This window comes from Vanellus vanellus (assembly GCF_965231255.1).
Source record: "Vanellus vanellus genome assembly, chromosome: 3".
In the NCBI taxonomy this organism is placed as follows: Eukaryota; Metazoa; Chordata; class Aves; order Charadriiformes; family Charadriidae; genus Vanellus; species Vanellus vanellus.
The window spans coordinates 73,531,049-73,556,509 of NC_138907.1; the positions used below are offsets into that span (position 1 = coordinate 73,531,049).

The 25,461-nt window shown below is 42.7% G+C and overlaps 1 protein-coding gene across 1 annotated transcript in view; it reads right to left on the reverse strand.

Moving 5' to 3' along the window:
• Positions 1-18,108: 18,108 nt before the first annotated feature.
• The window catches only part of SLC35F1 (solute carrier family 35 member F1), a gene marked incomplete at both ends in the record, with an annotated part of 248,154 nt that continues 240,801 nt past the window's right edge, over positions 18,109-25,461 (reverse strand). The window contains one exon of the mRNA XM_082480362.1: positions 18,109-18,333. Within this exon, the coding sequence (XP_082336488.1) occupies positions 18,109-18,333 (225 nt within the window). The remainder of the gene's footprint in view (positions 18,334-25,461) is intronic.

Below are 25,461 nucleotides of genomic sequence, written 5' to 3' on the forward strand. Positions count from 1 at the left end.
ATTAATTCACAGGCTCCGGGAAGAGTATTTGCTTGTGAAACCTCTTCTGCCTTTTTTTTTTTTTTTTCTGTCTTCTTCCTTACTTTTTAATGGCGAGCTGTAAAAAGAGAATGTTAAGAACAGCACAGCCGTGGACTCTTCTGAATTTAGCTCTGTTATCAGATAGCTTTCTCAGGAGACTAAAAGATAAAAGAAAAACATGACTTTTCTCACCAAATAACAACTGCTTTGACATGCACAGTTGGAGAGATAAGCTGCCTGTGCCTGTCATCATCTACAGGCCTGTGATCTTTGTACTACGGCTCTGTTGCCCACTGGGTAGCCAACCCTAAAATGTGGGCATCAGCCCACCTGGGACCATGCGGAAAAAGAAGCTCCTTAGGACTCTTCAGCTGAGTAGAGATTCCCTCGCAGGGAAGCTGATAATACAAAACAGCCCCAGATGAAACTGCATATAGCTTTTATCAGGAAGCAAGAGTGACAACCTGTATTTCAACCCGTAGCCGGTAATTAAAGATCCCTTACTTGACTTACTCAACCCCAGGCAAAAAATAAAGAACTAAACCCATGATGCTTGTTAGCAGCTATTCAGCTGATGGGATTACAGCCGCTAAAAATTATACTCCAAGAAAACAGAGATGATAAGCAGAAGAGACTCAGTATTAGATAAATTTACACATGGAGAAGAACTTTTCTATCTGACAGGTCTGAATCACACTCTACCGAGGACAAATAACTTCACATCTTTCCAAAATAAGCCGCAACACAGCTTCTTTCAAATAGAGGAATGACTCAGAGGGTGCCACTGTCACCAAGTCTGGCTGCGAGTCCTTCAGAAGTCACAGTGACACCCTCTCTGGCTTCAAACACTGGATGACAAAAGCCAGAGCGATCTTCACACTTCAGGCTGCAAAACAGCAGGTGGTTTGCATTTGTATTTAATCCAAGTGGTACAACGGCAGGGTTTATATAAGCTCACACAGCTGATAATTACAAAGTCCCCTATGGTAAACAAGAAAAGCCACAGAAGCCACCCCTCCCTGTCAAAACCCTTGACAGGGACTATAGTCCATGCAGAATAGGTCCTGTGCCAGAAAAGTCCTGTACCCTCAGACCTGGCCAGTGCCAAGGCTTGTTCTTTCTGCAAGCAAATCACTGAGAGAAGAAAAGGACACAATGACACGTTTCTGAGAAGGCAGATTAGAGCCTAAGAGCACTAAACCAACATTTGCCTTGGCTGGAAGAGGAAGTGTGCTGTAAAGATAAGTCTCTGAGTTTTGTCTGTGGCACTCCTATTTGTGTCCTGCAAGGGACACTATGGTTACCATTAGGTTATCAGAAGTTTCTTGTTTTCAGTAGTGCTTTTCACTTCAGGTCCAGCTACAAGGCAGGGAGAGTGCTGGCTTGAGGTGGCAGCATCTAGAGGGACTCTTACCTCCTTGAGGAAAGGAGCCCGGTACGTCTTTGTCAGCCTTTTGAAGTTACCAATCCAAATGGAGACAGAAAACCCTTTGCACCAGCTCCCCAGGACAGGGATGTAGATTTCTCAGTGATGAAACCTCTGCTTTACTTGCTGCTCTGGTTACTTTTCATCTCATCTACGGTCCCCACTCACAGCAGGCAATGTATGCAACATCTTTGACAATCTACACACTTGGTCCAAAGAAAAAAACAGAGATGCTGGCATCCAGATACACTGGGGTCATCTACAGCTTTTTGTTTGTTTTGCTTTTCTTTTTTTGGCCTTCCCTCTCCCAAATCTTCCTTATGCAGCCTTTAAGAAGGCTATGATAGAATGATACCACAGTGGTAACAATTGCAGAGCGTCAACAGGCAAAATAAGCTCTTTCATCTCAAAGCTGTTTCCAAGAAACTGAGGTACACATTGATTAAGATCATAAATTGCGCATGCTCATGTGAACACTGACTACGCAGTCGAGAGGGCAAAGGAGGTACTTTATGTACGAAACACCAATATTATTTACTTGCACAGAAAAATACCCTAAAAGACATCTTGCCAGTACGAGTAGGATACTTAGGTTTTTACTCCCATTAGATCAGCCATTGGATTATTTCTAAAGAGACATCGTCCAAAGAGTCCAGAACAAAGGAACGCAGATGTGTAGCTCCAGAAGCAGCTCTACATGTTGAAAAGATGCTCACTAGGATCTAAGTGGTATTATGTTTTTCTTCTGGAAATAATTAACCTCCATAAGCTGAAGGAGTTTGCCAACTTGGTAAAACTCAGACAAGAATGATGCAGCATTACTAATACAGGAAGGCAAATATTGTATTAGGATATGAAATACGGTGAATGTCGTGCACGTAATCTGAAAATCACAGCTCAGTGCTGACTTCTAATGAGGTTTTGCAATTGTGCCAGAAGAGGCTTCCCCAATAAGGGAGTAAAAATCTGAGCTGTTTATCATTTACTAATACATAACACAACTGGTAGAGACAGCTTCTTCAAGATCTAGTATTGTAATATATATTTTGACAGCTGTAATCTTGGGATAAACAACACTGAACATAATGTGATTAGCAGCTATAATTTCCATTTGACATGAATGCAATAACCCTGACTCAAATCTAAACCAGAAAATGAGTAACTAAGAAATTTTCAGCCAGTCAGCCCTGGAGATAAAGTTAAACAGAGAGTACCCATCTCCGTTGTGGAAACAGTCTGGGGCTCTTGAGATGGACTCAGCTGGGCCCCAAGAAATACCACTTCCAATAAAGCCAATCTAAACACTTCATATCAATTTAACTGCAAATTATAAAAGGTGCTTTTTTAAACAGAATAGGGAAGAATTTTCCAAAGCCTCTGATTTTTTTATACTGCATTAGTTAGCATAGGAAGAACTGATTCCTGGTAACAAATATGTTATTAATGTCATACACCGCTCTTGGAAATCGGAGACAACAAGCACCTGGTAGCTTCTTGACAGTGAGGTCTCATCCAAGAGATTTTCTTATCCCTTCTTTCCTGTCAATTTTTGTTCTTGATGGTATTCTTACATTGCTTTAAACGCCCTAAGTAACGTGGCTTCTTCATCATGTTTTAGGAAACCATTCTAATTTGATACATAATACTTACAAATTTACTTGCAGGCTAAATTTTTTTGTTAATTAGTTTAATGCCATTGATTTCAGAATATCTACCCCGTTTGAGAGTCAAGCCTTTCAGATACTGAGGAAAGCTCACAGCTATGGACAGATAATGTTATCTTGCCTACTTTTATAAAGCCTTTTTTTTTTTCCCCCAAACCCAATCTTTCCACATTTCAGACAGGCTCTCAAGACTTCTTACCCTTCCTGCAATTACTTAAATTCACCAGAGCCAATGCTTTGGAAGGCAGAGATCAGAGCCTCGTCTTGGTGCAGTTGTACGTATACTAGGCCTGGCTGAACTCTGCTTCACCACACATCTGATGAAGCTAAAAATCTTGAAGGGATTTTTTTTTAATTATTTTTTGTCGTCAAGCTAAATTCTCTCCAGAGAAAAGAACTTTTTTCCCCCCTTCCCAGTTTTTCTCCCAATCTGAAATTGAACAGCAAATTTTTACTCTCTGAGAGATGTAGTTGCTACTGTGGAGTGAAATTAAATGAATTCAAAACTGGGTACGTACTGGCACACAAGATAAAAGACAAACATAAGGAATATACAAGAGGTTTCCAGTGGTCTTACATGCTTCGTTGTGCACATAATACAACATTGCAGGTGGCAGTTCAAGCCTCAGCTTAAGAGGTCCTGTGAGAGCAGCAGCAAAAGACAGTTGTTCAGTTGTCCTGAATATGCACTGTAGAAAAGTGACACTAATGGCTATGACAAATTGTTATCTAAAGGGACTGTCAAAACCTCTAACTTGGGACCAAAGCCTTACATAACCCTGCAATGTACTCTATACACACCGGGTAAATTAATCTTTATTTAATAAAGTCAAGCAGACAGCTCCAGTAACACCTCATTCCTATGCATCAGTCATTGAGGTTTTTGGCAAACCACAAGCATCGTTAATTAAAAGAAAAAGAGCACAACCATTTAGCAAGAACTACTTTGAACGGTTGAGGTAACAGATGTGATGTCCTAGCTACTGCCCACCATTCCCAGAGCACACAGCAGAGCCCTCTTGATAACAGCACTATGCATGTAGCCACTACTTCTGCCTTCTACGTTACGTTCAGCTCTTTCTCTGCCTTGCTGTGTTTTGGGGACTCCATTCTTCCTGACTTGGGACCTGTTGGAGCACAGTACACGGAAACCAGAGCCAGAGAGGACTGGTGCATCCCAGACCTTACATCAGCGTAGAGCGGGTGTGTAGGTAAGGCATACCTGCAACCAAAGCAATGCCTGTGTATGAGGGCACCGGAAGAAAATGAAGAGATCAAGGGTTAAAATAATAGCAAATATCACTAGATAACTGAGTACATGGCAGACAGCAATCAGACTCATAAACACAGAGGAATGTGTTGCCACCAGGATGCATCTCATCTAGATGTGAACAAGATGATGGCAACAAAGCTACATCACATGCGCCGTTCCCCCCTGCATCACCCAACCAGAAGTCAAGTTACAGCCAGAAACATAAACAAATCAAGGAAACAAAGGCACCAGGCAGCAACTGCACCCAAGATTAACAGAAGACAAGAAAAGCAAGGTTCAGAGGTGAAAGCTTATCCCGTGGTAACTGTTGAGTCTGATGAGGCTCACCAAGTCTATCCAGAAACAAGTTTTTCTCTCCTGAGAGGAGCTGAAGACTTAGAAGCTGAAGTTCTAGTTCTTGGTGTGGCTCACTACTGCTCTTGGATGGTTTGTGAGTACCTGGGTATGAATGAGTGCAGTCCATGCAACAGTGAACATGACTGATGGCAGTTGTTGTTTAAGGTATCTCCTTCCCTTTCCATAAGGTCTTACGCAGACTTCTCTTACATTAATTTTCTACAAAATTTCAGGTAATAGAAGATTGTTCTATTTGAAAAGAAAGAGGTGACTAGCTTCCCTGCACTAAGGAAACCTTTAAAAAAGAACCACAGAACAAGATCCACCTACCTGATGCCAGCTGAACCCACAACACTTCAGTGATAAACAGTGAGGAGCCTCTGCTGCTGCAGACACTTGTGGTAATTACTTTTCCTCCTCCTTATCTGCAGCTGAAGAAAAAAAAAAAAAAAAAAAGTGGAATTGATCTCTTAAGTGCTGTGCCTGAAGAACCTTTAAGGAGAAACTACTTTAATTAAACCAAGTTGAGCAGCAGCATTTCTTCAGGACAAAACTGCACACCCATTGAAAGGAGCAGTGGCTTCAGGACTGCAGAGTTCACAGTAATTAAGAACAGAGATAAGCAGCTCTGGTGGGAAGGGACTGAGCAAGGCTTAAGCCAGGCTGTCACCCACAAAATGATGCCAGAGAGACCAGCAGATGGTTTAGTCTGGACAGAGAAAACTGATCTGAACTTGAGAGGAAGATTTGGAAGTCATTAGCATTCACCTGGCAGATGGTATATGAACAAGTTTACCCGTGGATAAGATGCAGAAGGAAGAGAGAGAAAGCAACCAAGGAATTACATTCTCCAAGACTTAGAGGAGAGCTAGAGGGGGCACAGTTAAAAGCATTCAGAACATACATTAGAAAAACTGAGAAGATCAAACCAAAAGAAGGACAAATTTCTAGATCTCAGGAGTATATGCAATTGCCACAGAAACTTGCTTGGATGATGTCAAGGTGATTGCTAGTAAAATAGGGAGAGGAAGGGCAAGATCTGACATGCGTTCACAAAGATCTTCCCAAGGGCTGGGCAGGAGCCATCCTGAAGCTTCAGCAACATCTGGCAGCTGGGCAGAAGGCAAGGGGATTAGCTACTGCCCAGCCACCATTTGCTCAATGCACCTCCAGAAAAGGTTAAAATTTGCAGCCATCTGTTGTTAAACAGCTTTCTGTAGAAGTTGTTCCCTGTGTACAGACGCCTGAAGGCATCATCAGGGGATGGAAATGGGAGGGTGGCATCCAAAAGGAGAAAACCCATTTAAAGAGAGACATCAGTTGACAGCGCAAGAGAGGAATAGATTTCCAAAATAATCTGTCTGTACACTTTTGCAGCAGTTCTCTTTTCTGTTTAAGTGCTTAAATGCAAAATCTATTAGGTTGCTCTTATTTTAAAATACGATACATAGAACACCACATATATATTGGAGAAACAGGTATAAGTGTGGGAACTTCAGTAAAAGAAATTTAGAACTTAATGGCATTAGTTTTAAATACAACAGCATGTTTGAATTTTAAGAGCTATGCCATATAAAACTGGGAAAAGATAAATGTATTTCAAATACTTACTCCTTTTATCAAGGGCTTTTAAAAGATATCCCAAGTATATCCCAAGCATCTCCCAAGCTGAGATGTAAATATCCAGAAAAAATCTGATATTAAATCATGACAAGTTAAATTATTAAATCATCACAGTGGCAAGACCCAGAAACAAGACTCGGCTCTGCCACCATTCATAATTAGCACTGATCACTTGCTTCAGTAAGAAGAAAGTATGAAGGCCAAATGGGCATGGTACCATTGTCACCCACAGGGTACATGGAGCAACACTGTGTATACCGCTCTGCTGTACACAAGCCCTTACGTATAGCTCTGCAAGCGTAATAGAAGCATTCAGATCTAGTACCATGTTTCTCCATGTGGCAAGTGAGTCTTAGACTTCATGAGAAAGAAAGAAAATATTCTTTCTTTTGAAGTGCTACTGGACAGCACAAATGTCTGTAGTACGCAACATCCTCCCACACCCTCAGCAGGCTGAAAATTATTTTTGCTTGTATCTAGGTAATAGACACAAATAGCTGTAAATTCAATTGATAAAGTGAAAATCACCTTTGCATACGCAAAGACCAGATGACTGATTGCGTTCATGTCACCAACTGTACGTGAAAGGCCCCTAGCGAAAGGTTTGTTCTGTGGGGCCGGGGCTAAATAACGTTGCCTCAGAAGTAAGACAGCTCCTGTGAAAGACGTGTTTTCACCCCAAGGACATGCTATTGCAATCTGGGTGGGGATAGTTCTGCGTAGACATCTTCCATGTGGGGATTAGTCCTTCTGCACTCATCAATGGATGATGTGACAGGCTGGTTCATTTTCTGTGCACCACACCTATCATTTCATGGAAATCAGAAGGCCCAAGCATTTTAGCTGTGCTATTTTTTCCAAATGCATTAGTGACCATTAAAGGCTGAAACAGTCTGAGGTTAGTTGTAAGCTTCTGTTCAGTGTGCTCTCATATGTGCTGCTTCACTCTTTTTTCTTTATTCTCTTTCTCAAATCTGTGTGTCAAAATGGACCCTGTAGGCTCTGTTATTAAAGATTCCGGCACATCTCTAGGCCTAGGGAGAGGAAGAGTTCAGACTAATTGTGGCTTCAGTACTTTATGAACCCACAGTTACAGAGGCAAAACCATCACATGAGGGGCCCACAGAGCCCCCAACAGTTTTTCTCCGTTTATTTCTCTCATCTTTTCTCCTTCCTGCAGAACGAGCAGTGAAAGAAATGACACCTTTATTTCCTAGCTCTGTTGCAAGCCAAGTACGGGGCACGCGGGAGAGGAAACGTTGAACATAAGATCTGGGAGTTGCTTTTGTCCAGAAATGTTGATATAACAAGACTGAGTTATTTTATAAGGCTTAAAATTCTTCCAAACAAAATGTTTTGAAATAACAAACAGAAAGTTCCAGGCACTTCTCATTAGATTAAAGTGTCAGTGGCAAACTCCAGGCACTCCTCTTACAGAGCCTCAAACTTACCAATTGCCATTCAGCTTTTGCAAAAAAAGCCAGAAGACAGCCAGTATCAACACTGTGAAATACAGAAAAACAAATGAGGGTGGGTTACTTTCCCTCTGCTCAGACATACTGACAGTCTCTCACGTTCATAGAGATGTCATCTCCCCAGAATACAAATGTTCAACACAGCAACAATTTTCCCTCGTACATTGATATATACTTTTAAAAGTCAGTCTGGGGCAGGGGCCATTTGTAGGAAAAGGCCCCAACAAGCAAGGCAACAAGGATACCTTGTATGACAGCAGGAATAAGGTCCCTTTCCATACCAGTATTCTTGTTTGATGATTTTTTCTTCTGTCTTGAATATCTGGGAGGGGTCGTTCATTGACTTTGGCGGTGTCTTGTTTTAGGTACACACAACCCCAACACAAGGACCACAAGATACAGCTTCTAAGGAGGAGCCACATACAAATGAATCTCCTTTTTATTTCCCTGGGGATTTCAGAGGCAGATCAGCGAGGTGGGAAGGTGTGAGTCCCCAGGAAAAGCGCTGTCACGTGGGAAGGTCAGCAGTGCCAGAATGCCATTAAAAGTCGGTGGGAACAGCTAAGAGTAGAAGTCCCTACTTTCTAGTATTAGTACAAGTCAAGAGAAATGACATTGTGGTGTGGAGACGACCTGTTGCTTTATAAAATCAAGGGAAGACACAGATGGCTGCCTGCAGCAAAGGGCAGATGCTCCTCTTGAGGGGATGAGGACAGAACACGTTTCCCCTGCACCCACTGCTGATCGAGGGGAGAGCTAAATAAAGCCTTGGATTTTGCAGCGTTTGGATAGCAGGCAGGGCGACGAACCCCTCTCCCACCCCTCTTCAGCCTTCTAAATATCCCCCCATGCCATGGTCCTTCTGCTCCCAGCCTTTCTCTCCCTCACAATTCATAATCTTTCCCCAGCCCTTTTCCATCCCAAGAGACCCCCTCTCTCTCTCTGCCCATAGTCACCACTTTCCTCCCTTCCTCACTGCCGTGGCTTTCCCTTTCACGACAGTGAGCCTTCTCCCCCACCACCGTGGGGCTGCAGGAGTCCAGACCTGGCCTTGCAGGCCCCTTCCTGCCCTGTCCTCTTACCGTGTGAGTGATGTGCAGGGCTGAATTTAATGTGACTGAAAGTCTCTTGGGCTGCCAAAGCCTTTTTTGTGGTCCTTGTGTATCTGCATTTTGCTCTGTCTCAAACACTGATGTGGAAAAGGTCTCTTGGTGTAGACAAAAAGCATGGCAAACTCACAAGGAAAATGCACAAGTTAAAATGGGAGTGCTACAGTATTATTTTTTTAATGGACAAGTCAGCTCTCCCTGATATTTTGTGATGCAAATTCAGAGTACAGTTTATCAGTATTCTCTTATCATAACAGAATACCTGTGCTGTAGCTGGCAGTGATGTTTCTCCCTCCTCAGCAGTGGAGACAAGCCACGGGTAGCGCAGCTGCTGCAATTACTTTCCTTAGCGCAGCAGCTTACAACAATAGTTCTAATTAAAGTAAACCTGAGGAAGGTGCCGGACTGCTGGCCCTGCTGAGCACGGCCCTATATCCACCCACAAAATTTGAACTCAAGGAGCTGTAGCAGCACAAGCTTTCTCTTGCTGTCTTGAGCGTACATCCTCTCCCCACGCACCCAGAGGAAATAAAGAGAAAGAGCTCAGCTGGGTCCGTCTCTCCATCTTCTCTCATGAATTGAGGTCTGGGATAGAAGTGAAGATTTAGGTTTGGGGGCTGAGTATTCACAGTCCTGCTCTCGGCCTGTGATGACAAATGCCAGCTCAGCCACGGGTCACATTTGAACCAAACACAGCTCAAAGGAGTCGTTAGTACAAGGAGGAAGAGGAGCTGTGATACCTTGGATAAAGCCTGCCCCCCTTTCTTTTTTCTCTTTTCTCTTTTCTTTTTTTTCTTTTTTTTTTTTTTTTTGAAACGAAATTAAGCCTTTTCTTGGTGTGACCAGCTGCAGAGAGGCTGGAGAGGAAAACATGAGCTGCGGGAGAGAAGACTTGGGAAGAGGAAGCCAGTCTCCATGTGTGTGAATGGATTGTCAGTGCCATCTCTGTAAATAATTTAAGTAATTGCAAGCTGGAGAGGCATTTTGCTTTTTATGTTTGTCTTTTCCATCAGGAAGGGATGACATGGGTAATTGTCACTCGCTCAGTCCAAATGTCACAGCCTAAAATATGGCGCTTTTTTTGTTAGAACCAATGACTTCAAGGATACCTGTAGCTCATTCTCCACCAGCCACCTCTCAATTTCCAAGTCAGAGACAACTTTAGCGAGTAGGAGTCTCCATCTTCTCTGTAAGTCAAATGGCATGCAAAAGCACATTTTCTGAGACTTGATTTTCCAAATCTCTTATGGCTGGTTGCATATCATATTGGTATACGATTGGCTGAATATCATATAGTCAAATGGTGTTGTGGGGGAATCTATTTGATTTTGTTCTATTTTTTCAAGATCTCCAGTTGCAATGGGTCAGGGCTGGAATCTGACATTCATATAGATACTGAAAGAAGCTTCTGTTCAAATATCCTGCGACCAGTTGCCCCCATGTCAAGGCCAGAAGCCCATTTTGCTGGACTGCACAAGCAATGAAGCAGCAAGACGTTTGTCTGAGAGGTCAGCGAGCAGGCGGAGGACCCACGCTACGAGGGCAGGCTGGGAGGGAGAGGCAGGACAGCAGAGGGACTTGAAGATGTGAATGAATTCATTTAGGTCAGGGCTTCAGCAGGTGGTGTGACTAACAGCAAAAGGGCAGAGAAGATGAGCTTAGCAGTTGTCCTGGCCATGTGGAGACTGGCGGATGGTGAGACCGTCAGACAATCTGTGTAACAGAGCACAGGTATAAGGGAGCTAGGTGCTATCCTCTTTTCTTTCAATACATACTTGTTTCACTTTAAAACACTGTTTCCTTTTGTTGTGTGTTGTATTAAAGCTCAAGACTAAAATAAAGACTCATATTTCAGAGTTTTCAGACGCTTTGCTGGCCGGTGTGGCCCACTTGCACTGTTAGCAGTCCTGCCACAGGAGGTGGTGTGCTCCGATGATGCAACGCCACAGCGGGTGCTGCTGCGCTAACGTTCCTCATCAACTTGGTGGCCAAATGAATCCTGCTGAATGGAGGCTGAAGTGTGGAAAATCTGAACTGCAACAGTTTTAAATGAACAAAGTTGTCATCCTGTTTTGTGGGTAGTCTTTCTCTTTAATTAAAGTGTCGGCTCACAGAGGAAGTATAGGGACATAAAGAGTTATGAAATCCAGTCCAGCGGTTGCCTACATGTGTGACATCTGCAAATCTGTTTAATGCAAAGAACTACATCAGATAATTCAAGCCAGAGCTCACAGGGAGTCATGTAATGAGACTGTTCAGATCCTTGTTGCGATTAGTCCATTCCCTTTCCCCTTCTCTCTTCGGAAGTTCATTTAGGCAAGCAGTCATTTTAAGAATATGCAAATGCTGACTGGTAGTTTGCTACGGATCGGGCAAAAAGCCAGGCTTATGTGATGCCGGCTGCTATAGGCAGTGTGAAGTTAAATATGCATGACCTCGCATAACATCGATCCGGGGGCTCACAGGCGTTCTGCACCTTTAAAAATCCAAGCCTACCAACTAAAGGTCACTATTCTGTAGGCAAAGTCTCTAGCGTTGTACTCGAATCACTTAGTTTTTCGGTGCTCAATGATCATGCAAACTCAGCACGTGTTCATTATATATCTCTGCTTTGGTAAGGTCTCGGATAAAAAACGTCCTTTATTTATCCATGGTAAATCTAGTACTTTGCTCTTGACGAGCATGTATATATTTCACATGGGAAGGAGGGGAAGATTTCATACTGTGACAACTTCGCAGCTATGTTAAAATTGGATGACTCCGCTGCTACCAAGTCATAGGCAATAAAATGCAGTAGTTAGTATAAATAATGTATATAACAGTAAGGAATTAATAATGCAGTATTAAGACCAGGGTAGCACCAGGCAATTGCCTGAGGGCATTGTGCATAATCAGGAGTCACAAAAAAGGGAACTATAGCTCAAGGTTACAAATCAGAACCTAAGTAGCATAAAAATTATGAATCCAATAAAATCACCTAGTCTTAATTTACAATTATTTACAAATATTTGTATACAAAATTACAAATATAGTATATAGGATTGATAATATCGTATTCATTAAAGAGATTCTGCAATGTTAGACTATCCATAAATGGCCAAATTCTGATCTCATTAATATCACAGGAACTCGGTGCAACAATTTCAATTAAAAATGGCTCTTCTAGGATAAGAAAAAAATGACCCCAAATAATAGCAAATGTACGCTTTTACAACACAAAGGAGAGCAGAGAGGGCTGACTTTTCATATTGAGCCTCAGGATTCACTTTCAGCCCAGTTTTTTTCCTCTGCCTGGTTGTTTTACAGTAAGAGTGGTAGCAGGGGCTCCTCCTTGCCGAGGGAGATGCCAGTGAGAGGCAGCTCAGCGGTTCTTCCCTGCACCCAGCAGAGTGACCTCATGGGACCACGGGCCACCTGTGGTGCTTTCCAAGGCTGTGGAGGATGCTCTGCGCCAGCCACCCAGTGATGGGGCCTGAATAAACATTGTGGGCCTTTCACTGAGACAGAAATGCCAATTGCCATGCAAATTATTATGTCTGAGGGTTACAGCTGGCTTTTTGTGGTCTTTTTTTTTTTTTTTTTTATCTCATGTTGGTGGCTCACAGCCAGTCTGTGACTAATCAGTGATTAGTGATCCCAGCCCTATGGAAGGAGCACACTCCATATAGCAGGAATTTTTATTAATAAGTACCGCAGTGCACGACCCTGCACTTAACAAATTGGAGGAGGATGACAGGGCCAATGCTCTTACTTCAACGCCATCATCACCGCTGCATTGTTGGCGTTTGCTACCCACTTCGCGATTGCTGTGGGAACAGGTCTACGGCTGCACAAGCAGAGGTGTTCCCTTTTGCAAAGGTTTGGCATATTTTTTGTCTTAAATTGTGGAGCAGGCTTAACAAAACAACTTTTGTAATTGTAAAAAGTATTGCTTCCTTATTTGTGTGCCACTGTATATTGCTGTTAAGCATTCAGCTTCGCATTTGTAATATTTTGGAGAACTAGTTCTTAATAAACAAAACCAAAGGGAGACTGGTAGGTTTAAGCTGATTGAGCGTCCTTCAGTGTTGAAACATGTTTGATTTAAGCACAGAAAGTCCCATTAATGCCTACTTATGATCTATTTTTAGAGTAATTCCAAGCAATTACTATTCATATGACTCAAGCACCCGGGCTGAATTCTAGCCAGGCAATAAAAGGCGGTTTTTGTAATGCCAGAGAGACTCTTGAGCAGATTTGGAGGAAAACACAAATCAATTGATAGCATGATAAAGCCATGCATAGTAACTCAGTTTCTGGAGCTCTCGATGACTCAGGAAATATTCGCACTGGACATTCAGACATAACCCAGCACATTGGGGCAGCACTGCTGGCTTTGTAACGTCTGGGGCTCCATACAGTTACGGTGCAGGGAAAGGCTGGAGATGAGCTCACCAGTCTCCATTCCCTTCTTTGCTCTCAGCAATGAAGTATGTGAGAAATACTGATGCGAAGTTTCCTGCGGAGACGTCAGCCAAAGAGAGATGGACAGATGCACATGCTGGCAAACGCTCTCAGAGATGAATACGTGTTCACAAAATCCCTCGCTCTCCCACACTCAGGATCTTCCTTTCCTTTCTTCCCTTGTGGACTTTACACCAGCCAAAGTCTCGTTTTCTTTCTTTTCCCAATTCTTCTCCTCCTGACACTCCTTTTCCTCCCAGTGTCTAATTTTTGTCTCCATCCTTTCTTTTCCTGTTTCAGGACTCTCCGGGGAACAGTGCTGCAGCGGGGCACCCGCAGGTGCCCCCGCAGCCAGGAGGGAGGGAGGGCTGGACAAGGCACCTGCAGGCACTCAGTAACCTCTGCCAGATAAGGCCTTCAAGATCATACGCGTGCGTTGCTCCAGATTAATTCTAAAGTGATTAATCATTTCAGGAAGGCAGTGGGGGAGCGCTTTCGTGTCCAAATGAGGGCAAGGAATATCAGGATACTTGAGCTAGCCACAGGGGAACGGTGCACAGGAGGCAGAGGGTGCACAGGAGACCCCTTATCCTTCTGGAGCAACACCTGGGGGCCAGGCAAGATACCTGAGGGTTCCTAATGGCAACCTATGCTCCTTGGAAGGAGTTGCAGGTTAACCACCTCACAAGGGAAAGAAGTCCTCAGCACAGCAAAAACTTACGCCCTGCAGTCAAGGTTTACACTTCAGAAAAATCATTTTAGGCTAAGAAAGGAAACAGGCAAGGAAACAAATAACCCCGCTTTCATAAAGCATTTATTTTTTTTATTTGAAAACATTATACAGGCATTACATTGCCACAGCCAGTCCATATAGGAGCATGCAAATATCAAAATGGAGAAAGGTTTGTTCAGCTTTTCGATGCAGGATTTTGGGCTGGGATTTTGTTTGCTTGGTTTTGGTTTTGGTTCGTATTTCCATCTGCGGTGTCAAGATTAGTGTGCTTTATTATGGCATTTAACAATAAAATCCTACCCATGGGGTAAAATTTATATTTGTAGCTAGCTCAGGAATACTAAATGGTTTTAAAAAAAAAGGAAAGAAAACCATACTACACGCTTGTCAAAATGTTAATAGCACAAGTTAGCAATCTCTACACTATACATTGAAACTTCTTATGACACAGTGGTGCAAAAATTGTCAATTGCTTGGTCTATCGTTGTGTGTTGTCAAAGTTTGTAGCTGGAACAAAGACCAGGTCTGTCTCCCAGTGAAGGTTTTCATCCAGTAGCAGAAAATTACATCAGTCTTGCTCAGGGCTGCTCGGGGCCAGCAGTACAACGGAGCTGCAGTTCGTTCAGGCAAGGAGATACACAGAGCTAAAGACGTCCTATGCAACACGGAGAGTAGCTGCCGGTTAGAGAGCTGGACCTTTGCTGGTGCGTCCTGAGGTCTTGAACCGCAGAAAACAAGCAGGTAGAAGCAATGTTTCCCTTTACTAGACCCCGGGTTTTCAGTCAACGCGGTCACTTGTAAAGCTATACTACTGTTTTCCTTTGAGGCCCGCCCAGCGCTAGCACACCAGTGCTAAGCCAAGTTTATCCACCTTGTTTAAGGGGAGACACAGACATCGAAGCAGCCCCAGTTTGCACCTCAAACTCCTCCTGCGCGAGTAACACAGGGGACGGTGGCTGGGCACAGAGCGTGTGCCACCGAAACATTCAGACCTTATTTCCGTACAAGAGAGCCTTTTGAAGTAGCCTACAAAAATTGCTTCAGATGGCACCTCTCAGCCATCTGTGGAGCGCAAACCCTTGTTCGTAAAAACTCCCAGCCCAGCGACCCGGCCGGGAGAAGCCTCCTGCCCAGCTGTTTCTGAGAAGACTCTAACAAACACCTACAAGTTAGTGTCAGAAAAATGAAGAGGGGGAGGCAGAAGGACTACAAACATTTGGCTTAAAAATAAATACTAAGAATGAAATTAACCGAACCAATTATGCAAAAGGAAGGAATTGTAAACATGAAACAAACACACGCACACGCAATCCTCAAAGGTCTCAAGACCAACACAGGGACTAATGTTCCGAGAAAGGTATTTAATTGGTATAAAAGGTAGCAAAAAAGACTGAGATGACAGGTGCCCGCCAGTGCGCCTCTGGGTACCTGAGGGAGCCGTGGTGGTTGTAACCAGAGCCCCCGCTCCTGGGGAATGTATGAAACCCACCTCAAGACGAAGCCCTCCCAGGGCTTGACCCAAGGAGGCTTGCTGGCCCCCATGCATGAGGGCTTCACCCAACCACACGCTTCCCACCTGGACTTCCAGCCCACTGACCTTACGCTGAAGCATCAGGTAATCCTTCTTGTGTGGTTTTGAATTTGTTTTCTTTGAATCCCGTAGTATTTAGACTTTCCTTAATACCCCCAGAATACGGACCCTGTTTCTCTGTGGGATTTTTTTTTTTTTTTAATCCTCAATGTTTTAAGAGAAAAAGCTTGGAAACATGAGTGCTAAAAATATTAAATAAACAAAAGGCAGGGAAAAAAATTCATACATTTGTTATGATTTTAAACCACGCCATCTTAACTGAAGCTTTTGGGCCAGTTTTGGCCATGGTTCAGCAATACTGCGGACCCTTCCCTCAGCTGCAGCAGGATCGTGGCAGATATAGCCTAAGCACGGTGGGACAGAAATCGCCTCTCCTCCTCCTCCACAGCAAGAATAAGATACAACATACTTCTGCTGTTCAATAGCATTTCGGCATTTGCCACTTCATGTATATTACACATACATACTTCTCCCAGTCTGCTTCAGGGAAGTCCCTTCTATATTAAAGCAGAACAGGACTATAAAAGATGAATGTTACCTCAGCAGAAATTCATCCTGCTTGGTTGAACTGTGTGGCCTTTCTAATCTCCAGAGTACAGATTGATTTTTTTTTTTTTCATTTTCAAAAAGAAATAGGTAAGTTGCATTTTTCAAACATGAAGCCCTACATTTCCGCTTAAGACAGACTTCTTCAGCAGAATAACATTCAAATAAAATTCATCTTCTATGCCCACAAGGAAAATATTCATCAGCCCTGCCGTAAACTCCATTTCCAAATACAATGCAAGTATGCACACTTTTACAGCACTATTGTGTACTTCATAATCTCCTTCCTTCTGAAGACCCTGAAGCATTTTAAAATAACTTGGTCCCACAGCACCCCTGTGAGGTAGGTAAAACAACATTATTCCCATATATACAGATTGGGAAACTCAGCCACACAGAAGGTAAGTCATGCCCAAGGATCACAAAGAGTTGTGGCAGATCTGTGAATAAAAACAAGCTCTCCTGGATCCCTGTCCTATCTGTTAGACATAAGACCATCTCCCCTTCCTTAATTTTAAATTAAAAATAGATGATGGATGTTGAAATAATGATTTCCTTTTATTGGGCTCTCAGAAGAGCAAACGTACAGACAGAGATGGATTTTTCATGGTGGTGACTAAGACTTCCCCCATTCTGATAAGGCTCCCGGAGCAGAAGTACAGTTGTGGAGCACACCCTTACTGTAGTCACATGTCCCCAGGAATGTAAGAAAACTGCTGAATTCTTCCGCTAGTTTTGTAGTTAATGAAAAATAATTGGCTGCACCCTGCCAGTATGAATGCCTTTGTGCTACTGCAGCAACACCAGCAGATGGTCCAGTCTTTCTGCTCATGAATTCCTCACTTAATCTTCCTGATTTTTACAATTTGTGGGGTTTGGTGAAAAACTGACACATTTCTAAATAGCTATTGTTAGAATAATCAACCACAGGAGACTACGCAAACTGGAACAGCAGAAGGCGCCCTCGATGCACTGAGTATCTAAAGTAGGTGCCCTGATCCACATGATATGTCATCTTACCATGGAGAGGTACAATACATAGGAAACTAGAAAACGTGGTTTTCTTTTTACAGATTAAAATTTAAAAAGTAAGAAATCCGTGTTAAGACACCACTACAGAGAAACTAACTCCCTGTCACCTGATGCAGAACCTCAGCCGCTAGGAAATCTGCCATGGATCATAGAGAGGTCAATGCTTGGGTACTTCACTTCTGCAAATATAGAAAGGCTAAAATGCTCGCCTTATACCTATTCCTAGAATAGAGACGGATATTGTAAGTTGTCCCTTCTCTGGATTCATGGAACAGATTACCTAGAAAGGGCAACTAGACAGATAGCACAGATGAATTCGTCGTCTTTCCCTTGCCAAATCCAAGGTGCTAGCAAAAAGGTGTCAGGGTGTTGCTATCACGAGTAACCCATCTATTTTGTGCAAACAAACAAATCTTAGAGAGAAATTAACAGTGACTGCACAAGTGTATTTGCTGTAAAAAGGCAGCTTTTCCACAACTGGTGTGGCTTAGGCATAATATCGCTCAGTGGGTGCAGAAACACCCTGCTAGGAATTTCTTTTTGTAATTTCAGCTTATATATTGAATATCTTTCACAGGTAGTCTGACATTAACTGATTCACATACAGCAGTTTGTATCGCAAACACGCTGCTCATATCGTAAACGAGGGACTGGCATCTCCTTGCAATGAACACCCTGGAACAATTAATTTTTATTTTTATGAGGTTTCCTTATTTGCTACCTTGCAGCTCACCGGTGTAACTGCACCTGGTAAATACCTTTCTCTATGTACAATACAGAGATAATGGATATACGAGCTCCACTGAATCATCAGTAGGTGACCAACAGCCCTGGGTTTAAGCAACTCTAACATGAGGCTCCTCTTCTGTCTCCTGCCCCAGGCTGGTGTATGTCACTGAAGGCTCCAGCTGGCCGGTGGCTGGCAGGTCTACAACAGGTCCTGAAGGGTTTCGAAACTGCTTGTACACCCGAGGATCCTGGGCTACGTAGGTGGACGTGGAGGAGTAGAGCACCAGCCCAACAAGGATAGTGAAGAATGACAACAAGTAAAGTCCTGAAAACTAAGCAGAAATAAGAGTAATTAGACGCAGTACCGGTTATCCTGAGCTCATGAAGACCCACAGGCAGGGAGGGGTAGGCATAGATCCTTGTTTTGGTATGAAAGGCACAGAACAAACCCCCTGTCACTGGGATATCTATTTCTTATGGGAATGTCTCTTTGAAAGTTGGTTTGGTCCCATTAACTTCCCTGTCTTGTGTAACTAACAGCCAACCAGTGCCTTCCCATGCCCCAGACATCTTACGTATTGGTCAGGAGTGACTTGGGAAAGCTGGGTTCTGGTCATAGATTGAAAGCTGACTTTGTTGTGCTTTTAGACAAGACAACTACTTCTCTGAGTGCAACTTTCTCTGGCTCCAGCGTGGAGTACCATCATCTGCAGTTGTCTGACAGGGACAAATCTGAAGTTAATTACAGCTAAACCACAGGACTGTGAACTATAACATGCCATCGGTGATATAAAAAAATAGTCAAGTATTTAAACAAATTAAATAAACATTTACAGAATCACAGAATGATAGGGGTTGGAAGGGACCTCTGGAGATCATGTAGTCCAACCCCCCTGCCAGAGCAGGGTCACCTACAGCAGGTTGCAGAGGACGGCATCCAGGTGGGTTTTGAATGTCTCCAGAGATGGAGACTCCACCACCTCTCTGGGCATCCTGTTCCAGTGTTCTGCCACCCTCAAAGTAAAGAGGTCCCTCCTCATGTTTAGATGAAGCTTCCTGTGTTCAAGTTTGTGCCCGTTACCTCTTGTTCTATCACTGGGCACCATTGAGAAAAGACTGGTCCCATCCTCCTGGCACCTCGCTTCAAGTATTTATAAAGCATTGATAAGATACCCCTCAGTCTTCTCTTCTCCAGACTACAATTAACAATATATATAGTTATATATAACAATAACATATATAATTAAAATATTTTAATAAAGGCACTTAAAAAGCCCACCTGCAGCTTCTCTTGCTTGTAAACAGAAAGCAGATGCTGGAAGATTTAATGTGAGGATGAACTTGAGCTGTGAAACGTGCTCTAGGCTGACCTCAAGAGGTTTGAAAGTACACGTGGAGGGCAGTTAACTGAAAGCTCGAGTATACACACTTTGGCACACAGCTCCACTAGATCAGAGGTCAGCCTGAATTTTTGGACATATCCAGACTCAGTGTGCCTGGACTAAAAACAAAACACTAATTACCTTTTTGGCAATACATTAGTCCTTGCAGGTAAAGGTAAAGGCAGGGATTTAAAAGTACAGACCATTGGATACTAGCTTTAGATACTGGGTTTCTGCTATGGGGGACACAAAAATGGCTTTAAGCCCATATGACTTGTCTCCTGATCCTAGACATCAAGTTATTTCTTCTTGTGCGCTGTATGTGAGAAGCAATGAAGGACAAATTGACAGCCAGCTTGTTGGTAGGGATACGCGCATCAGTATTCAGTGGGACTTTAAAAAGTGCCTGTATTCTGCAGCCATCAGAGATCCATACTTAAACACCAACAACTAGCTGCAACCTGTTATTAGCTGCTTCATGAGGTACTTCACTATTTTACATAGAGATGTCTGCAAATCTGATTTTAATCCTAACTGACTATGGTGCTTCGGTGGGTGCCAAATTTGTTTCCTCCGGATCATTTGAGTATGGTACAAAATGGATAGACCGGACTATATTATCTTGCAAGAAGCTTTTTCAAAGTTCTACATTTTATATTTTAAAAAATAATAATTGTGATGAAAGAAAATTTTACTTAAGACAACTTTGAAATTATGTTAATCTGTTGTCATTTAAGAGACCTACAGAACCTGTGTCCAACTTCCCGCCTGAGGAAGCATTTGGCTTTTTTGCAGAATCCAGAGTATCTTTGAAAGCTTTGCACATAAAACCCATGGTGTTGGATGTTTTTGTTTCCCACAGCTAGTGTGTACATTTTAGAGGAAAAGTACCATGATGGGGAAAGTATAAAGTGTGTCGGAAGGATTACAGGGTAGGAAGAGTTCTGCTTTTCATCAGCTGTTAATTGCTTTTTTTCCAGGAATGTCACCAGGTTTTCAAGTGTCATTTGGCAGTATGATTTGACGTAATCATCCAGCTGTCATACCAGCCACAAAGACAGTGAGGAACCTCACCCTGCATCTGCTGAAGGATTCCCCCACGTGACACAGCTCTGAAAGGACTGTTTAGGCTTAGATCTCCCCCACGTGGCAACCAAACCCAAGTCAATCATTTCAAAGCATTTTCGAATTTATTTTTTTTCCCATTTTCAGTTCAATTTTGCTTTCAGCGCTTTCCTCCCCATTTCGTCTTTGCATGCGAACTTGGGTACTGCTTGGCAGCAGTGGGCTTGACTAAGCTGAAGCAAAACTCAGGAGCCAAATGCATCTAATTTCCCAAGCCAGGAACTAGTTCCCTAGTTTCCCGCTGTTCCTCCTTCCCACCTCATGCCTGAATTTCTCTCCCTGGACAGCCAGCTCGCTTGCTCCACTGTATAACCGGAGTGCCAGCCAGATTTGTCATTGTCTTGCGGCCTACTGTGAGGAATCTGTGGGGCTTCCAGCAGCTAAATGTGCCCTTTTTCTTGGTCTAGCAGCTGCCCAACCAAAACCAATTAACTTTTACTATATTTTGTGGCTCCAGCTCTACCATATCCCCCTCCTCCTGGCCATACCTCTCATTCCTCTCTCAGCAGCTTCTTGCCAGTGGGCTCTTTCACCCGACAATATTCCCTCCATGGCAGTGTGTCCCAAAGTAGCAGCCCTCTACCCTGGGAGAAGGGGTTTGGACGAAGTGGGTGGAAATCTAAACAAAGGCCTATGAATAATTTGTCTTTGATATGTGCGTACAGCTAGTGCAAAGAAACCTGGGTCCTGACTGCCCTATAACAATTCCATCTTTACCTTCCTCAGAACCAAGTTAAGGTTCAGGCTGAATTGTTTTCTGCAGCAACTCCCTGCGGCACTGAAGTAAGGTTAACCTAGGAATATATATATATATAAGAAATCTCTGGGTTTTGTGAATACTCTGTCAGATTGACCAAAAGCCCCTTGAAATCAATGGGTGTCTTCCTCCTATTAAAATGGCAGTGTGATGGGAGGATGCCGACACAGTTCATCAGATGCAAAATTTGTTGTTCACTGTACTGTGTTCCTCAGATTCTAGCTGAAATCTTTGTATTTTGTTGAAGATAGGATTTCCAGCACTGCTATGTCTACATGTAGGTTTTGGAGGTGTTTTTATTTTGACCTGCAAACCTCATCTGCTGAGATTGACTATTAATAGACAGCAAGAAAGGCACATTCAAAACCAGCAGAAAAAGCTATTCCTAAGAAATTAAATGAGTGAAGATAATTTTTCATTGCTACCCTCTACATAACTGCAGTACCAAACTGCAGGCTCTCAGGAAGCGTGTAATTCCTCTCTGGCTAAAAAGCTACTTGAGAATGATATTGTGCTTTATTTTTCTGACTTATCTCTCGCTTTCTACAGAAACATATTTCCTCTAAGAAAAAATATTTTAAAAATATCCAGATTTGTATGTTTCTCCCAGTCCCACTTCCCTCCGTGCTAAACAGGATAACTGTAGGCTGTTCCAATAGTAACACGGTCAGAAATTGTTGAGCTCAGATTAGCTAATGGGTGTCACACACCTTGGAGTAAGCAACCAAAAAATAACTCATGTTTGTATCTCATTAAATAATTTTACTATAGATTTTGTATCTACACATATAGGTACATATGTCTACAAGCTTGATTACCATGTAGTTTATTGAGACACCAGACGACGTTGTGATTAAATCAGTGATCTAACATTCTTGAGTCCTGGGATTGATTTTCAGCCCATGAATTTCTTTCATGAATAAAAATTATTTTAGATGACCGTCAGTTTCTTACCCATTTAAAAGAGACAGTAACACTTGGTTACCGAATAAAGACGGGTTTACAGAATAAAGATGGGAAATGGGGATATCATCCTCTGACGAGAAGGCAGAGACCTTCTTTGCAGAAAGGCATCTTCCAAAACTTACTGACTAGCCAAATGAAGTAGTTAAATCAGCCCTACAGACCGCACCATGGCTACTCTGCTCTGATATCTGTGTGTCTATAAATGCTTTCCCAACCAAAAGTATTCCATATGGAATACACAATGATATTTACAACCATTAAATAATTAGGAAAACGTAAAAAACATGTCCTCGCTAGAGTTTATTCAGTACCTGTGGTGAAAATAGCTTACAGTAAACTACCGTTAATTTTCAGTGTACAAAAAGCACTTTTTAGGTGCCTGTCAATTTGAAGATAAACATACAAAGCAAAACCTAGACAAATGTAACAAGATAACATGTATAACACGATTTGCTCAGTCTATCAAAACCTGCACTGATTCTGGGTGAGTGGATGCTTCTGGTGTTTAAGATATTCCTTAGGGATCCAGTACTTGAATGCATTTGCCCACTCAAGGCTTACCAGAAGAGCTAAGGACACCTGCTGGCCCCTGCAGGAGCAGGGTCTCACTCCTCAATATGTACTACTGCAGAACCCCACCAGAAAACCACTGTAGCAGTAAGGTCTAGCTGACCACAGCAAATATATGGTGAAATCAGTCTGACTTTCTGTTATCCACGCACAAAGTCTTTTACATTAAAAAAGAAAAGAACCCAAACATATCTGCAGTGTGCCTTTTTTTAAAGTAAAATACCTTACAACAGAGCTACATACAACTGTGGATGAAGTTTACAAAATCCATTTGCAATTTAGTTTATATACAGTATTTTTATTCCAAGTAAATCAAAATTAGGCATTTTGGGAGCAAGCCAAGCATCACAAGATTTCTAAAATAAAGAAGAATATAAAGGCATTGGAAAACTAAAGATTTTTAAAAATCCAGAATGAACTATCAAACCTCTCAAAATGTACTCCCCACTAGTTCTTATCCCCTACTTCTTATTATCTCTCTGTGCAAAACTTGTCTTTCACATATCCTTAAACCATTATAGCGAAAACACTACTACTATTTGCATTTGTGATTCTTGCGCTTTAAAGTAGAATCTAGTTGAAAAGATAGGTGCAAAAGAAACCTCTCGAGGGGGAGCAAACAGTGCATCTGATTTCATCATCTTGAATAGTGATAAGACAAGGACGGTAGAAGAAAAAAAGAAAGAAAACCTGTTCAGAAGGCAGTAAATTCATGCCTGGGTCTGGAGAGAGCGAGTCATTCTTCAGTACACAGATCATGAATTTCGAAGGGAAAGCGGCGAGAAAGGGCACAGAAGAATCGCTGTATCACAGGGAGGGAATGCTGCACTGACTCACTGACTGCTGCAGAGGGAATTTGCAGACAAGTATGTCTGACTGTCACAGATGTCCACATCCAGGTTACCACTGACACTAGGGCAAAACAATATCCAAAGTGACAAAACCAGACAGATGAGAGTCTGCAGAAAAGCCCACACAGACAAAGAAACTCAATGATTTGCTAATTTTGGTTTTTCACTCAGCTATCATGATAACGATCATGATCGTTATTACAATGGTTATGAAAATGCAAATTCTGTTTTACTCGGCCCATTGAACTGGAAATAGTCTGCAGGAGCAGACTGCGGTGCTCCAGCTCCATTTGTATTTCACAACAGCAGCCATAGACTGAATCTCTTGGTAGGTAATATGAAGCCCAGCTCCTAGCCTATGGTAAACTAATTGCGCTTTTTAAGTCTTTAAAAAGGATTTTTTGTTACATGACTAACTGAAAATTTAGAATTGTCATGTTTCATATATTCAGTGATAAAGCATGAAATGGAATAACTACCGTAACTACCTCCTCTAGAAATTCTACCCCTAGAAATTCTACCTCTAGAAATTCTACCCCTACCTCCTCTAGAAATTCTCCACATTTTGACAAAAATGAATACAGAAATCAGGTCTATAAATTCAAATTTTAAACTTTAGAGAGACGCGATCTCCTCAAAATTGCACTGATGAAGAGGGATAAAAATGTACATAGCAGGTGGAACTCATTTAGTCCTTTATTTCTGCTGACATACCCCACGCCCTCCAGACAGGCAGTTCCCACCAACGTCTTATTCCCATCAGCGGGTCTGTGCAGTCTGATGAACCTCTCTGTTTTCTGAACTAATTCGGTTTGTAGCATACGCTGCAGAGTCAGTCAAAGCTAAGGCCAAGAAGGGCTCCTGCACTGACTTATGTCTTTTCCCCCCGGGTAATTTCACACATGAGTACCTGAGCGGGCTGAGCTAAGGGAGTTAAAACCAAATTTCTCTCATTATCTTTTATATAGCAAACAGACATTTCCACTCGGTTTGATGAATTGATCGAGAGACTGAGCTTCTTTTCACACTGCTTTCTATTTTTGCCTCCAATATAGCAAATGAAGTTCACCGTGACCAAGTGCAGAAGTTGCGCTGTGGGATGCACACGCTCTCCAGCCAGTAGCAGTACCAGGAAGGGTGAGGGCTGCGAGAGCTGTGAATTCGCACAGTTGCATAGCTGGATATTACAGACATATTGCTTTATTCGTAGGAACAGAAGCCAGCATCCTAGTCATAGCTCATAGTGCCCTCTGGCGACTCCCTTGGCTCAGACCCATGAGGATCTGGCCAAATTTGTCTTAGGTTGAGACTGTGACTCACTCAAACTGTTGCTGACTATTTTTGTCCCAGCCTGTGAGGGAGATGTCTCCGTTTCCTCCTACCAGAGAGGAAGGGAGGATCCCTTTGGGATTCAGGGTCTGCCCTGCTCTTTACTGGCAGAACAATCTGCTGGTTGAACCTCAATTATTGCTGTCTGCCATCAGGGATGAGAGATAAAGACCTGACCTTTGGCTGATCACTGATCCTAGATGAGAGTTATGGGCAGAATATTTCCTAGGGATATGTAGACATCTTTCCAAACAGACTGCAGAACTAAGCTCTACGCAGGTAATGATACATCTTTGTCATCAACAGAAATTGGGGCTGCCACCAACAGTGAAACGCAGTATTGTGTAAAACCCAAATGGCATCAAACACTAGAAGGGCTGCTGTGAGTTTTCCAGACTGTGTTCGAACAGATAAAAGAGCAAAGGTGCCCAGGAAGGCTGGGCATACTTCAAGCAGGTGCTCTTAAAAGCTCAGGAGAAG